This window comes from Chionomys nivalis, chromosome 9 (genome assembly GCF_950005125.1).
Source record: "Chionomys nivalis chromosome 9, mChiNiv1.1, whole genome shotgun sequence".
Classification (NCBI taxonomy): Eukaryota; Metazoa; Chordata; class Mammalia; order Rodentia; family Cricetidae; genus Chionomys; species Chionomys nivalis.
The window spans coordinates 54,276,200-54,292,153 of NC_080094.1; the positions used below are offsets into that span (position 1 = coordinate 54,276,200).

Sequence of the window (15,954 nt, forward strand, 5' to 3'; positions counted from 1 at the left end):
TCAATGGTACCCTTCGCTGCCAACTATGTCAGCTGGTTAATCTCATATCAACTACTGTGTCAACCAGGACTTGATTGCCAATAACAGAAACAGTCCTGGTTATTTTAAGTAGAAACAATGTAATTTACCAAAGAGATCTGGTTGCCTATTACATCATTAGGAGGGTTTAGACAATGGGTTAGCTCTCCGGTAAAGGCTCTAAGCATAAAACTGGATAACTAGACAGTCAGTGATCTTATATCTCCACTACAATCAGGAAGCAGAGAGATCAGAAGTCACGTGGCTACTGCTTAGCTCCAGGATCATGCCATCTTAGCTGGAATATGAAGCTTAGGGACCCGTGGCCCTAATTAGTGGCCTTATAGCCAGCCTACAGTTGCCAGATCTAGATAAGCACAATAGTATTGTGAATATTTTTGTTAAGTATACATGATTAGCAGAAAGTGAATCACATCAGAAACTCTAGCTAGAAAGGGGTCTGGGAAAGGGCAAGGCTGCTTTCAGTGTTTTCGTCATTTTGGTAGCTAAAGGTCCCCCAGAAAGTAGTTGGAACCGAAGCAGAACTAACAGCGATACTTATCACACAGTGTTTATGTAATCTTTGCTATCTATGGACCATGTGTTTCAATGGAAAATAACCTACATAAAACAGTGGTAGGATATAGAGGAAATTAAAGCATCTGTCTTAACTTTATATTCTTTCAGTGACAAAGCAACAGGAATCACCAGGCAATGCAACTGATGTTTTACCCAAAATGTCTGCGGAGAACTGATAGAAATTTTATGAGTACTTGAAAAATCCTTTAATCCCTAGAGATTTTTCTCACCTAGATACTAATCATTAATTTATCTCTGGCTTTAAGTAAAATTATACGTTAGGCTTCTGAGAACACCCTTAATTAAAAGTGAGTCTGTCTAACTGTATAAATCACTGTGAGAGTTAGTTAGTGTATTAGATCTCTTGAGCCATGGTGCTAATCCGAGTGAGCAAATTAAATAGCTTTTCTTCTGCTTGGTTCCAAACTCTGCCTAATAAACTATTTTTGTTGTGAGAAACAGAGCTGGCCCAAATTTCTGTCTCTTCTCATTTGGAGGTACAAAACAGTTTCGGAATGGGAGATAAAGAAAAACATAATAGGTAATGTAGAAAATTTATAAATGTATCCCCAAATGATTAAATACTAACCCTGTAGCCAACTGATTATAACTTTGAACAAACAAAATAGGGGGTACATTCAAGCTATGATTAAAAAAACATGCCAAGGTTGTGCATAATAGACCCTGCCTGTGGCTTACCTTACAGTTCCTAGCTTGCTGGTGATGACATCAGGGACTTCATACCTTGGTTTCAGTGGAGTTTCTTCATTGATTTTAAGTCTGAAAATATTTTTCTCTATACCATAAACTTCAACCCGGAGAGGAACCTGGGAGTAGAGGTGTGAGAGTAGCTTCAACAGGTTACCTCAGTGATAATCTATTCTAATAGTCAAATTTCAATAATTAGGAAAGCATTTCTTTAAATTTTCATAGGCCAAGCAAATTGAAGAATGCTAGCCAAAAACAACAACAACAAAAAAACAAAAAAACCCAAACAAAAACAACAACAACAACAAAAAAAACAAAAAACAAAACCACATCCCAAATCTATGCCTGTACTTGCTTGGTTAAGGCTATAACACAAGAAACATCTTCTGAGCCGGGCGGTGGTGGCGCACGCCTTTAATCCCAGCACTCGGGAGGCAGAGGCAGGCGGATCTCAGGCTAGGTAAACATGATTATCCAAACTAGGATCTTCAGAGTAAAAGGGGTCTCTGCTAATAATTAAACTAGATAATTGCATAAGCTGCAACCAGACTTGACAAAATCGGGACATATGACCAGGCACAGAAGTGCTAAGAGTTTGGGTGTTACATTCAGGGTAGCCAGGCTTCAGCTGAATGAAAGACGAAAGAATCATGCCCAGGAAAAGAACTGAGAAAAAGCATTTTTACAATTCTTAAGCATGGATAAAATGAGGCTCACTGAACTAAAATCAACAGATATTTTACAGCCAGCAAAAATAATAGGCTTCTAGGGAACTTTCTCAAAGGGCTGGGGAACCTAGGTAAAAATATTCAAGAGGGATGGAAACAACACAAAACTACAGAGAGAAAACCTGAAAAATAATACTCAGAACAACAGCAGAGACCTAACAGGAACAGAAATGGCTGGATTTGTGTCAGAAAACGAAGCACCTAGATCAGAGGATGACTTAGAGACAAGTTTTTAACCAAGTGTATCATACTAGTCTGTAGGCGGAGACTGCTCTTTTGCTTCCCAAATAATCACACAGAAAGTATACTAATTACCACACAGTTTGGCCCATTAGCTCAGTTTTCTTACTAACTAACTAACTCTTACATCTTAAATTAACCCACTTCTATTAATCTGTGTATTAGCACAAGGGTGTGGCTTACTGGTGAGGATCTGGCGTCTGTCTCCTTCAGTAGCTACATGGTGTCTTTCTGACTGCCTACTTTCTCTCTATATCTCTGTTCGAATTTCCTGCCTAGCTTTATTCTACAAAGCTACTGGCTGAAACAACTTCTTTTTTTTTTTTTTTTTTTTTTTTGGTTTTTCAAGACATGGTTTCTCTGTGGTTTTGGAGCCTGTCCTGGAACTAGCTCTGTAGACCAGGCTGGTCTCGAACTCACAGAGATCTGCCTGCCTCTGCCTCCCAAGTGCTGGGATTAAAGGCATGCGCCACCACCGCCCGGCGTGAAACAGCTTCTTTAATAACCAATGGTGACAAAAAAAAAATATTCACAGTATACAGAGGGGAATTGCACATCACTAGTGTACTGTAAATTCTTCATGAAGCATGCTGCTGAGCTTTGGTTACACATGGGTACCTACATTGTTATTATGTCTGCTATGATGTAGGCTCAGCCGTAAAGGCCACATAATGTAGTGTAAACGACATGAGGTTGTGAAAGCAGAAGATAGGCAGCACTGAAAACAACAACAGCATTTGAAAAGCCATGCGACTGGAACCACCTTGCCTCTGGGACTATAGGAGAGCAGTCAGGGCCCACTATCAGTAATACTATCCTGAAGCACTACCAGCTGGTGCTGTGGCTGTAGATGCATTCATAGCCACTCTAATACAGGACTGCTATAGAACTGACTATAATGACTGCTTACATGCTCACTTTTTCACATACTTGAGTTGTTTTGAATATGCCATTAGAATCCCAACATTTGAAAATGCCCCAATACAAAAAGAGCTGAAACTCATATGATCAATTTCTCACAAGCCAGACATACAGTCTTGTGGTTCTTTTTATTTATTTTTATTTTTTTAAATTTATTTATTTATTATGTATACAATGTTCTGTGTGTATGTCTGCAGGCCAGAAGAGGGCGCCAGACCTCATTACAAATGGTTGTGAGCCACCATATGGTTGCTGGGAATTGAACTCAGGACCTTTGGAAGAGCAGGCAATGCTCTTAACCGCTGAGCCATCTCTCCAGCCCCTTGTGGTTCTTTTTAATAACTAACATTTATTTTATATGTAATATTGTGACCACTACACTCCTAGAGGGGTTGCAATTTAGAGAAGATGATACCTACATAAAATTTACATAAAGCTGAGATAAAAGTACAAATACAGAATTAGTGGCAAAACAGTAAGGGGAGTACTAATGTGTGCAAGGTGAAAGCCTGGGAAGTCTCTCTTGGAGGAAGGGCCTTCAGGAATTGGTAGGAGGATAAGTTAAGTATCTTTTGCTGTGATAAACACTATTGCTAAGAGCAACTTGATAAGAAAAGAGTTTATTTTATATTGTATCTTCCAGTCTACCACGAAGGTCAGAGCAGGAACTCGAGGCAGGAACTGATGCAGACACCATGGAGGGGTGCTGCTTACTGCCTTGCTCTTCATGGCTTGCTCAGATATCTACTTTACACAATTCAAGACTACTTGCCCAGGAATGCCATCTCCCACAGATAGCTGAGCTCTCCTACATCAATAATTAAGAAAATGCCCCACAACACAGGTTAACCTGATGGAGGCATGCTATCAATGGAAGCTCTTTCTCGCCAGATGACCCTGGATCAGATTCTTCCCAATCTTTTCTGCCTGTGAGTTAAATATCATCAAATAATGTTAAGACTGTAAACAGAACAAAACAAAACAGAAAAATGTAAGCAATGGGCCCTTATTGTAAGCAATCTCTCGTGGTTTTGTCTTTTTGTTTAAATAAGCGATGTGACCTGTTGGGCCGTCTGTTTTGAGCCTTTGGCTGATAACGAATCTCTCCCTGTGCCCAGCTGCCCCCAAGTGTAAGCTGAACATTTCTTCCTTTGCAGCTGTTGCCATGGCGCACCAGCTGCCTTGAACAATTCAGGAAAGGCTTTGTGGAAACTACACCTCAGCTGCAGAGAACACCGCAGCCAAGATGCCGCTGAACCCACACATGTCTGCTCAACATGCCTTACTCTACTGCGGAAACCTTCATTTGAGTTATGAAAAGCCTTGATGGTCACCAGATGAGCTTGCCTACAGCTTCTCCAGAGGGCTGCGTTAGATCTTGTCATAGCAGTCCTCAATTAGGTCAGGAGGAATAGTAGTTCCCTAGGAACTCAGCAAAGACTCTGAGCAGTGCTTATGCAATACCCTTCACTGGTGGGAACGGTAACTACGCTATGATTAAGCGGCATTACAACCTGAGCCCAAGCATACCACACTCCTTTTCTAGATATACAATTAAGCCATTTTCAGCTTATTTGTTTACATATTATAGTGTGTTATTTATTTTGCTATTTTTAATGGTCTCAGCTATTTGTGATAACTGCAAGCATGGATTCTCTATGGAGAACAACGGTGACCTCCTGCTAATTTTTAGCCCATTTCTGGAGGGCAATTAGCCTATCCAGGTATGGTTCTGTTTGGCCAGTTCCCAATTAACTGCTTGTTGGCCACTCAGGATGAACACCACTTGCTAAGGAGCAGCTGTGCCCCATCTGCTGAGGAGGTGGCTAGTAGACAAAGTCTCATCTTAATCCCACTTAAATGAAGAGGCAAGGAGTAACTTCATACAGAGGCTTAGCGATATACTTGGATCCTCAAAGAAGCTGCTAGAAGCATCTCTGGTGAAACCATGCTAACAGGCTGCAAAAGAAAGTAAAAATGCTTACAAATGTTCAATCAAATCAACAGAAAACACCAAAGTTAGCAATATAAAGTACATTAAAGATAAAGCTTTAGTCCAGCTAACCTCGTTAATGGACAACATCCATTTCCCTGTGTTGGCGCCAAGAGGCCAGTCTCTGCTGTCCAGCCTGTGCCACGCTTTCATGCAAGGCAAAACGCTGATAACAGTAGGGGGGAAAATCAAACCGGAGCAGAATTTTAAAGTGAATGCTTTTCTAATCATTTTCCTTAGCTTTTTCTTCTAACAGCTTCTTTATTGGACATTTACCTGTATGTTTACAAATGTACTATTTTTGACATCTATGTGATATTAGGCCTATGAGAGCTCATGGGGGGAGTCCTTGGAATGGAATTACTGCCTTTATAAGAAAAGAATAGAATTTGCTTTGCCTGTGTCTTCCAATCATGTGGGATACAAGGTCTGTAAGCCAGGAAGAGAGCCATTTCCTGATGTGGGTGTTGGCTTCTTGAAAACTAAGTCTGTTGTTTAAGTCACTTGGTCTTCGGTATTTTGTTATGCAGCCAAAGCAAACTAAGAGAATATTGCTAAAGCTTGATTCTGTTTCCTCATTCCTTATTAGGAGTGGATTTGGGAAAAAAAAAACTAGACTTCAAGATTGACAAGAAGTCAAACTCTGAAGTCAATCGTTTAAGTTTTTAAAAGTGTGGGGTTAGGCAGCTGGGCAGGCAGGGACAAGGAGTTCCTGGTTTGTCAGAATTTGCCTGCTCAGTGCAACTGGAGAAGTGCAGCTGTGAGCTGAATATGATCCTCTTAGATTCTGGACTTCGTCTCTATGAACCTGAAAGAAAAAAGCTTTCCTTCTTATCAGGTGCACATACGTAGCTTGTTTTAAATCTCTGGACCATGTCCTTAATACATTTGTCTCAGCCCTAGGAATGACCTTTGACCCTGTTCCTATGCAATGAGATGGTTAGAAAGTACAGACAACTTCTCAGATTACTGTCTGAAGAGTATTATCTTTACTGTTCATTAAACCAATAGAGGACATGGAATCCTAATCCCTCTAGTTACCTGAACATCTCACTTGAACATTAAAATGTAATTAGGCAGAATTTCAGGCTGACTTTTTAAAATATACATCTGCTTGAGATCAGATTACACAGATTCCAATACAGTCTTGATATTTGAACGTGGAGTATGCTTTAAGTAGCCACAAAGTTCTCAGTCTTGGGGGCTTTGCTGCTGACATTTCGGATAATTTGCTCTTTCTTTTTTTTTTTGGTTTTTCGAGACAGGGTTTCTCTGTGGTTTTGGAGCCTGTCCTGGAACTAGCTCTTGTAGATCAGGCTGGTCTCGAACTCACAGAGATCCGCCTGCCTCTGCCTCCCAAGTGCTGGGATTAAAGGCGTGCGCCACCACCGCCCGGCTAATTTGCTCTTTCTTGATGGACTTCCTGGCTCCTTTCTGAGCCATGTGCTGTCTTGTGTTAAGATCCATCCTATGGGCCCCTCTGCACTCTAAAGTCTTCTTTTTGGAGGTCATCCAGATCTGTTAGGCTCTGGTTGGCACGTGACTTGAATTACCTTGCCTCTCAATGTTTAGGATCCAAAGAGAAAAGAATGATCTCTAACAACATAAGGAAGCATGTGCAGGAGTCTGGCACTCATTGAATCGGTGTCAAGCTGTGTTAAGAAGTGAATTTTGGTTTATTTATGGTATTTGAAGTAATTCTACCTTATTTTCTTTGCCTTCACTTTTTTTTTTTTTTGTTTGTTTTTGTTTTTTGAAACAGGGTCTCTCTGTGTAGCAGTACTAGCTGTCCTGGAACTAGCTCTTGTAGACCAGGCTGGCCTCAAACTCAGAGATTTGCCTGTCTATGCCTCCTGAGTGCTGGGATTAAAGGCATACGCCACCACCACCTGGCTGCTTTGGCATTTTTATTTATTTTTTTAAAAATATTTATTTATTTATTATGTATACAATATTCTGTCTGTGTGTATGCCTGCAGGCCAGAAGAGGGCACCAGACCCCATACAGATGGTTGTGAGCCACCCTGTGGTTGCTGGGAATTGAACTCAGGACCTTTGGAAGAGCAGGCAATGCTCTTAACCTCTGAGCCATCTCTCCAGCCCCTTGGCATTTTTATGATAGCGAATTGTTCAACAGGTTCTATGCACTCAGCCCTCACAAGGATTGATAAGGATTTTATTTCCAGATCATGGCCACTACAACTTGCTGCAGTCAGATACAATGAAGAGAACAAGGAAATTTAAAAAAAAAAATTATCAGGAAAAAACAAGACAAGAAAGTGCCTGACATCTGGTGGTAAGCCCAAAGTTTCCTGGAAACTCTTGTGGGATCACTAATCTGGGAGTCAAGTTTGTGGCATACTAGTAGTTTCTAAATTAAGGTCCTAGAGAACCGCCTCCAACACTGTGGGATAATTTTTATCCTGTTTTCTGTTGCGTTTCCTCAATACAGCATTACACAATGGGAGCTGTGCAGTCACAGGGAGATTTCACACAACGTTCAACTGGCCGAGAACTGGAAACAGTTGGACAGTTAGTGGAGTCCCTGTGAGCGGTTGGTGGACCCAGACCACAGTCTTAAGAAACTGTTTCTGTTTCAAGAAATACCAGCTAATGCATATTGGTCTGAGGGGCTCTAGAAGCTTAAGCTGCGCTTAGGAGGTGGAGGAGTACTGAAAGTCAAGGTTAGGACTTGTGCAGTCTCACCTTCTGGCCCAGCTCAAAATAATTCCGTAACTGACCCATCTCTGTGACACATACGAAGCAATGTGATCAACTGAAAGGTGAGATAAAAGTCCTTAAAATATCCTACTGTGATTCCTTTACTTTGTAGGAGCTATGGTGATCAGCTAGTGAAAAAGGTCAGAGTCAGAATCCTCATGTCTTGGATTTTCTACTACACAACACTCTTATCGGTTCTTTGGCAACCTAAAGTTTGAATTTTGAACATTTGTTGAATCTGCCCCTTGTTCAGGCTTCATGAGAAACTATTCTACAATACAGAGCTGGAAAGTGTATGGATCTTTGACAGAATCTGTCAAAGACAGAAAATTAAAGCTATGTAACACAGGGCAAATGTCTTCTTAGATTTCATTTTCCTTGTTTGATAATTGGGGACAATACAATGCATGTCTTAAGTGCATTATGGAAACGAGTTAAAAGTAAATAACACATGTAAAACATCTAGAGAAACATGTGATACACAGACAATCTCTCCGTTGATATTCACATTACTACGGAGGTAAGATTGGCTGGATACAGCAGCAGAAGCATGTAACTGTGGCACTTGGGAGACAGAGGAAGGAGGTAAAGAGTTAGAGGAGCCTCAGTCAAGTAAAAAGCTGGAGGTCAACTGGGCCACATGCAGCCCTCCCTCAAAGAGAATTAATATAGGATCAGTGTGTGTGTGTGTGTGTGTCTGTGTCTGTGTGTATGTGTGTGTGTCTGTGTGTAATATTTCTTCTCTAACAAAGCTACTAAGGCATAGATAGCTATCATAGAAATAATTTGCCTGGTGGTGGTGGCACGTACCTTTAATCCCAGCACTTGGGAGGCAGAGGCAGGTAGATCTCTGTGAGTTCAAGGCCAGCCTGATCTACAGAGTGAGTTCTAGGACAGCCAGGGATACATTAAAAACCCGGTCTTGAAAAACAAAAACAAAAAGAAATGAATATAATTCAATCCCAATAAACACAAAAGTAAATTGTCCTTCCACCTCACCTTAGTTGCTTCACTGACGATTTGGAACCTGGTCCTGTCTGGTTCTGTTGTGACTGCATCTAACAACGCCTGGTAGGTGGGGTTCTTGGAGAGCTGCTGTTTCTGCCGTCTACAGATATAGAGTATTGTTTTGGTTAGTTTGTCAGCTTGACACAAACTAGAGTCATTTGGAAAGGGGGAACCTTAAATGAGTAGATGCCTCCAACAGACTGGGCTGTAGGAAAGTATGTGGAAGCTTTTTCTTGATTAATTTATGGATGTGGGAGGGTCCAGCCCCCCATGGGTGATGCTGCAGGTGGTTTAAGAAAGGCAGCTGAGAAAGCGGGGGGCGGGGGAATAATCAGTAAGAAGCACTCCTCCATGGTCTCTGCTTCAGGTCTTGCCTTCAGGTTCCTGCACTGAGTTCCTGTCCTGACTTCTCTTGTAGACCAGGCTGGCCTCGAACTCACAGAGGTCTGCCTGCCTCTGCCTCCCAAGTGCTTGGATTAAAGGCGTGCACCACCACCGCCAGGCTTGATCATGGTCTTTAATCACAGCAATAAAAAGCAAGGATACAACTATTTAAGAACTGCTTGCTACTTGTCTGTATCTAATTGACTATATCATCATGTCAATGTCAGTAAAATTGACTATCAGAGTAAGTGACTGGCATAGACAGTACTGATACTCTTATAAAGTACCAAGAATATATTACTAGTGTTCTAGTAAAATTATCACTAAAATAACATTAATTTCAACATAATACTGCTCAAGAATGGCATCTTGTCTTGTTTATTGAGAAAGTAGGGCATATTACATATTTCCTTTCTTTCATATGTGTTATGTGTGTGTACATGTACAGGTGCATGTGCCTATATAGGTATATGAACATGTGAGTGGGGGCCAGGAAACAACCTCAGGTATCATTCCTTAGAGACTGTTCTTCTTTTTATTTTTAAGTCAGTGTCTTTTACTAGCATGGGGTTAGGCGAGCAGGCTAGGCTGGCTGCCCAGGAGGGCCTAGAGACTTGTTTGGCTCTGCCTACCCAGGGCTGGGATTGCAAGTGCTCATGACTGGTAGTTTTATAATATGTTCTAGGGATTAAACTTAGGTCTTGTTGCAAGTACTTCACCTACTAAGCCATTTCCCCATCCAAAACTTGAAAGATAACTTTTATGAGCTCAAATTTTCTCCTCCTTTTCATGAAATGGGACTTTAGTAGTAACTCATAGATTCTTGTGGGAATTCAGTGTGGGCTATTGGTTTAACAGGTGATTGGGCATTCATTGTGTACCTTCCTCTAAAATAACTGTTTTGAGTTAAAACGACATCTTTTCTTCCCCCTAGAACAGAGAATGGCTGAAATAGAGACTTAAAAATACATGAAACAATTTTTGCTAGGCATGGGGCATAGCACTTTTAATCTCAGTTCAGAAGGCAGAAGCAGGCAGTCTGTTGTCAGTCCAATGCCAGTCAGATCTATAGAGTGAGATGATGTCTTAAATAATAAACAAACAAAAACAAATCAAACAAACAAAAAATTAATGTACATGATTTCAGGTTCAAAACCATATAAAAATAGATAAAAATCAGGCTCTTGAACTAACTAATCCATGGATCCCACCAAACTAGACTTTTTTTTTTTTTTTTTTTTTTTTTCGAGACAGGGTTTCTCTGTGGTTTTGGAGCCTGTCCTGGAACTAGCTCTGTAGACCAGGCTGGTCTCGAACTCACAAAGATCCGCCTGCCTCTGCCTCCCGAGTGCTGGGATTAAAGGCGTGCGCCACCACCGCCCAGCCCCAAACTAGACGTTTTAAAAGATGATTTTAAAGGCACTTTTTTCTAGGCTAATATCCTCAAAAATATTAAAGTAAGTATAAAAGATCCCCACAGAGGGAAATATATCAATAGTTAACACATTTCTAGTGTATTTACTCTTTGATCCAGTTACCAAATTCCTAGAAATCCTACTTTTTATAGTTGTTTGTTCATTTGTTTTTGCTGTTTTGTTTTCCTTAGTGCTGAGGGTCAGCTCTAGAGCCTTGCACAGGATATGGAGTCACACCTCCAGCTCCACTCCTACAAATCTACCCCACAAATCACTTCCAGGTATAGAGAATAACATACACAACTCTGCATATGCTAACGCTCTCAGAGCAAAAGATTAAAAAGAAGCCACAACCTGAGGCTCTAGCAAGTAGGTCTAGAACAAAATATATTATAGAGTATCTACCCAGTGGGATATCATGAGCACAAAGTAGTGGGAAACGCCCATGTATTGAAGGGGAGCTCTCCTGACTAAATATATAAGGCGGGGGGGGGGGGGCACACAACAATGCATATAGAAATCTATTTGTAGGTGTAAGGAAAGAGGTGATATAAGAATATATGTATTTGTGAAAAATACTGGAGGAATAGATAAGAAATTAATAAATATGCTGACTTGAAGGGACAAGATGATGGAGAAGTAGAGGCAGGAGTAATACTTTCAATATGTACCGTATATGATTTTCAAGCCAGGTCAGTGTATTATCTTTGAAAGTGCACATTTTAAGAATATTTTAGCTTTCAAAATAAAATACAGGCTGGGTGGTAGTGGTATACACCTTTAATTCCAGCACTTGGGAGGCCAGCCTGGTCTACAGACCAAGTTCCAGGATAACCAGGGCTACATAGAGAAATTAAGACCAAAAAAATACAATTTAAATTATTTAATAGTAAGTATATAAAATGATTCATTAGTTTTCCTAAAGATCATCTTCTTACCCCCCCTCCACCTGCCCCCAGTTCTCAAAAGTTTAGTGGAATTAATTTAGAAATACTGACAGAAATGTTTTCTGGGTGGTCTATTTACTTACCTGTAGAAAGCAATCTTGCTACAGTCTTTGAAAATGGTTTTATCCACAGCTTCATCTTCAACACTAAAGAAGAAGACATTTTAAGAGATACATTTTATATAACATCTGTGAGCTCATTGTTTGTACCTTTCCTAATTATAGTATAAATGTGTGCAAAATAAAACTTTTGGAATTTAGTCTGCATTGCAAAACTCCATCACTGCTGTCACTTAAGACTTCACACGGGGCAACAGGATATATGCTACAGAACAATATCCTTTTGTAAAACTACCAACTGAACCAGAGCATCTTTATGGGCTTCGTCTGAAAGCCATGGGAAAAGGGCACTGCTAATTATGAGCTTTAAAAATAATAACCACAGCCGGGCGGTGGTGGCGCACGCCTTTAATCCCAGCACTCGGGAGGCAGAGGCAGGCGGATCTCTGTGAGTTCGAGACCAGCCTGGTCTACAAGAGCTAGTTCCAGGACAGGCTCCAAAACCACAGAGAAACCCTGTCTCGAAAAACCAAAATAAATAAATAAATAAATAATAACCACAACACTAAAATCTGAAATCTAAATTCAAAACAGCCAAACAGCCTCCTCACCTATTTTCAGGGCAATGTATTTTCAGGGCATTTACTTCCTGAGAGGTTAGACCTGAAGAAGCCATAGACTGCCTAAATGTTCTGCTAAAGTCTAACAGGTAACCACAGATAAGGCTCCAAATCCTCTCAGAAAGGTATTTGCCAGCTGCTAGCATCAGAATAGGAACAAACATAGAAGGCAAAACTTCCCAGAGGATTCCAACACTAGAGAGATTAATACCCTTTCAAACCAAGTTTCCAGAAGTATTGCATCTGGAATAGAATGTAAAAAGAAGTACACTACTACTTGAATATATCTGTATTTCAGTTAGTTAAAACAACTATAAGCTACCAGGCGGAGGGGGAGTGCTGGATTTGGTAAAGAGGTGTGTCTTCCTGCAACTGCAGTTAGCATGTCCATAAATTTGAAGGAAGCTGAACTATGAAAACAGACCTGGATAGGCAGAAACACTTAGCCATGTCAAGAAAGTTTTTTATCGTGGTAAAAATGAAACCCTTCATTAAACTCGGTCTTTTGGCACTGCTTATCTTCATCAAGTGTGCAAGCATTAGGAGGCCTTGCAGACTTTGGTTTCCAGTTTTGAAGGAGCTGTGGAGTGGCACAGGAAGAGATGGAACCACCTAAAGGCGGAATGAAGCGGGCTTAAAAGTCACATCTTAGAGTTTGGAAGGCAACCTATTCACTGTTAAAGTTACCTAACCCTCCTGGAAGTACTGAGAGGTTAGCTATTAACATTACTCAACTCTCCAGCAGAAGCAGGAAAGAAGCACAAAGCGAATATCAAGCATTCAAGGAAGTGCCATTAAAACGTTAAGTGAAGCTTTCAAAGCTAAAAGGTTGTTTTGGAGTAAGTTCCTGCGGGAGCAATTGGCCTTTACCTGATTTTCTCTTTCTCAGTTGCTTCCATAGCTTCCCTGTTAACTCTGCCTGACTCTTAACTCTCAAGCCACAGCCTCTGACGATCTTTTAAAATAAGTTAACAAAGCAGACTTGCTAAATTATGACCCGTACTTCATCACAGTCAAATTTATGGGAAATAAGAGTCCTCTCCAGGAGTTTAAGGGGTGGGGGACAAATCTTGACTTTTTCTCCGGGAATTTTTCTCAGGCGCAAACCAGAGCGTCTACTGGGAGATACTTGGTAAATATTGGTTGAGAGTGGCCGAGGAACTTTGCTTTTATTGGCGGAGGAGGCGTGCACGCAGAGAGCCCTAAAGGTTAAGGTCTATAGCGTGAGAAACAGGAAGTACCGAGACAGCCCCAGGGTCTGTCTCAGTGACTGTCACCCTGTGAAACCGAGAGCTGCCCCGGTCTCTCTCCACTTTTAGCTTTGAGTGGGGAGCGCCGTTTGGATCACTGCTGGACGCTGATGTCGCCGGGCAAACTGCTGCAGCTGACCTACAGTCTTTCGTGGTTAAAGGGGACTTTGAAGCTCATGAACCGCTTCTATTCCAGCCCTGCCAAGTTCCAGGCTCTGCTTCCACAGCTCCACAGCCGAAGAACTCACTGCTGGATGTCAATCATGCATCCAGAGCGCGCGCTTCTACAGACTTCTGACCGGCGCCTGACCTTGATTTGGAAAGGATGAGGTGCGGGAAGAAGCGGGAGGACCAGAGACTTGACCGACGCACTAAGTTCCTTTAATGGCAGAAGAACAGAGGGAAGTATCGGACCTCAAACTCTTCGATAGTTAGCCTTAGGCGTCGCTCGGGTTGAGACAAGAAAACGCCTGCGCAGTAGACATAAAGTTTCTGGCGCGCTCTGACGTTCGGAGGGAAGAGCCGCAGTTTCAAGGACCCGGATAATCCCGCCCACAGAGCAGAGCCGGAAGAGGGTGAGACAAGCCGGAAGAAGGCGGGTCTAGTCAGCCGGAAGGAGGCTCAATGCTTTGGGTAGTCGCTTCATGGCTATGAAGATGGCGGTAGCTGCGTGGCTTCAGGTGTCTCCTGTCGTCTTTCTTCTTTTGGGGGCGCAGCCGTTCCCACTGTCGTTTTTTGGTGCAGGACCAGCACCCGTGTTTGCCGCGGATAGATCAAAATGGCACATTCCGATGCCGTCGGTGAGTGTTGGAGTCGCCACTGAGCCTGGAGGGGGGCGAATGAGAGGTGGGGCTACGGTGGCCCAAGGGGTCCAGGATGGTTTCAGGAAAGTCGGTTTCCAAAGAGGGTGGGATACCCAGCAGAGTGAGCCGGCGGGGTCTCTCCTGCCTGAGCCGAGAGCTGCGCTGTTTGCTCTAGCTGAGAGGAGTGTCGGAGCCAAGCGGCTTCTCACGGGGAAAGTCAGAACTTTGAGCGCCGAACTTCAGAGAAACTTGATGCCCAGGTCCATGGTTTCTCTTTCAGCTAAAATGTCACAAAATCCAGTTACCTAGGCTTAGATGAAAGGAACAAATAAATAGGAGTCCTTATTTTTAACTCTAGTGTCTTAATTTTAATTTTGTTGTAAAAATATTTCTACGGATGAGATGGCTTGATTGGGTTTAAACTTCGAAGTATTTTTGTCATTAGGGGACATAGGGATTTTTTTTTTTAATGCGTTTTAACTTGAGAACTGCCAGAATGGAACAACTCTAAAATGTAATGTGGTAAGGATAGTCTTTCGTTTGGATTGTTAACTGATAGGTTGACCTATTCCCTTTCCAGTTTTAAGACCTCATTTGAGTCAGAGTAGTATTTTGAACCACAAAACCCAGATTATGGGCAAGAACTGCTTTAAAAACCATTAACTGTTTTGTTGACTTTTTTTGTTTTGCTTTTGTCCTGTTCGTTGTACATTTACTTTGCAAATTTTGCAGCTTTTACTCATTTTGGCAAAGGTTTTGGATTTTGAATTATAATTGTGTGTTACTGAAATAATTAGTAGTTGAGTCCTTTTAAATTTAAAAGGAAACTATTCAAAGGTTATTTGGAAGCTGTGGTTGGTGGTCGTTAGGAATGGTTAGTGAGTGAAGAAAAGGAACTGTCCATCTCAGGAGTGCAGGCCTTGGCGCTCACGCTCCTTCTACCCTACGATGATGCTTTCAAGTTAAGTTGAGATTTGTTGCAGCTTCCCATTGATAGTCCCTGCTTTATGACCTGTGGGTAGGAAATCAGGACTACCCTGAGAGGCGAGAGCCAACAGTTTGAATGTGATTGACCTTCACTAAAAGAAAAGGTGGTCTTGTCCTTTTGATTAAGAAAATTAATTTGAATATTTTATAAATTTAGGTATTCATAGTCTGTCTTGAAAATCAAAATGCCTTGATGCTAATTATCTTTTCTTTATCTTTGCAGGGGAAAAATTATTTTAGTTTTGGAAAGATTCTTTTTAGAAATACTACCATCTTATTGAAATGTGAGTTTTTAAATTGCATTGTTTTTTTTTTTGAGCTTATTTTCTACCTTAGTCTGCTTGTGCGTGTGCGCACACGTGCATATGAATGAATGAATGAACATACACACATGTATGAATGAATGAACATAATACATGTATGAATACGTGTGTATATGCATGTGAAGGCCAGAGCTCAGTTACTTGTGTCTTCCTCACTTCCTGTCTACCCTATTTTTTTTAGACAAGGTCTCTCTCTTAACTTGGAGCTTGCTGGTCAGCCAATCTGGTCCTGATACTTGTGTGGAAAGCAA

The 15,954-nt window shown here is 41.4% G+C and overlaps 2 protein-coding genes across 3 annotated transcripts in view; one reads left to right on the plus strand and one right to left on the minus strand.

Moving 5' to 3' along the window:
• Ganc (glucosidase alpha, neutral C) overlaps nucleotides 1-14,073 on the minus strand; it is a 57,992-nt gene extending 43,919 nt beyond the window's left edge. The window contains exons 1-4 of the mRNA XM_057780340.1: nucleotides 13,211-14,073; nucleotides 11,745-11,807; nucleotides 8,907-9,015; nucleotides 1,297-1,424 (exon numbers count right to left, since the gene is read on the minus strand). Coding sequence (XP_057636323.1) covers nucleotides 1,297-1,424; nucleotides 8,907-9,015; nucleotides 11,745-11,807; nucleotides 13,211-13,239 — 329 coding nt within the window. The 5' untranslated portion in view covers nucleotides 13,240-14,073. The remainder of the gene's footprint in view (nucleotides 1-1,296; nucleotides 1,425-8,906; nucleotides 9,016-11,744; nucleotides 11,808-13,210) is intronic.
• A 39-nt stretch (nucleotides 14,074-14,112) lies between these two features.
• Nucleotides 14,113-15,954, plus strand: part of Tmem87a (transmembrane protein 87A) — a 53,517-nt gene continuing 51,675 nt past the window's right edge. The window contains exons 1-2 of one of the 2 annotated variants that reach the window (XM_057780341.1): nucleotides 14,113-14,390; nucleotides 15,604-15,664. In XM_057780341.1, coding sequence (XP_057636324.1) covers nucleotides 14,235-14,390; nucleotides 15,604-15,664 — 217 coding nt within the window. In that variant the 5' untranslated portion in view covers nucleotides 14,113-14,234. The remainder of the gene's footprint in view (nucleotides 14,391-15,603; nucleotides 15,665-15,954) is intronic. The other variant, XM_057780342.1, reaches the window with a different exon arrangement.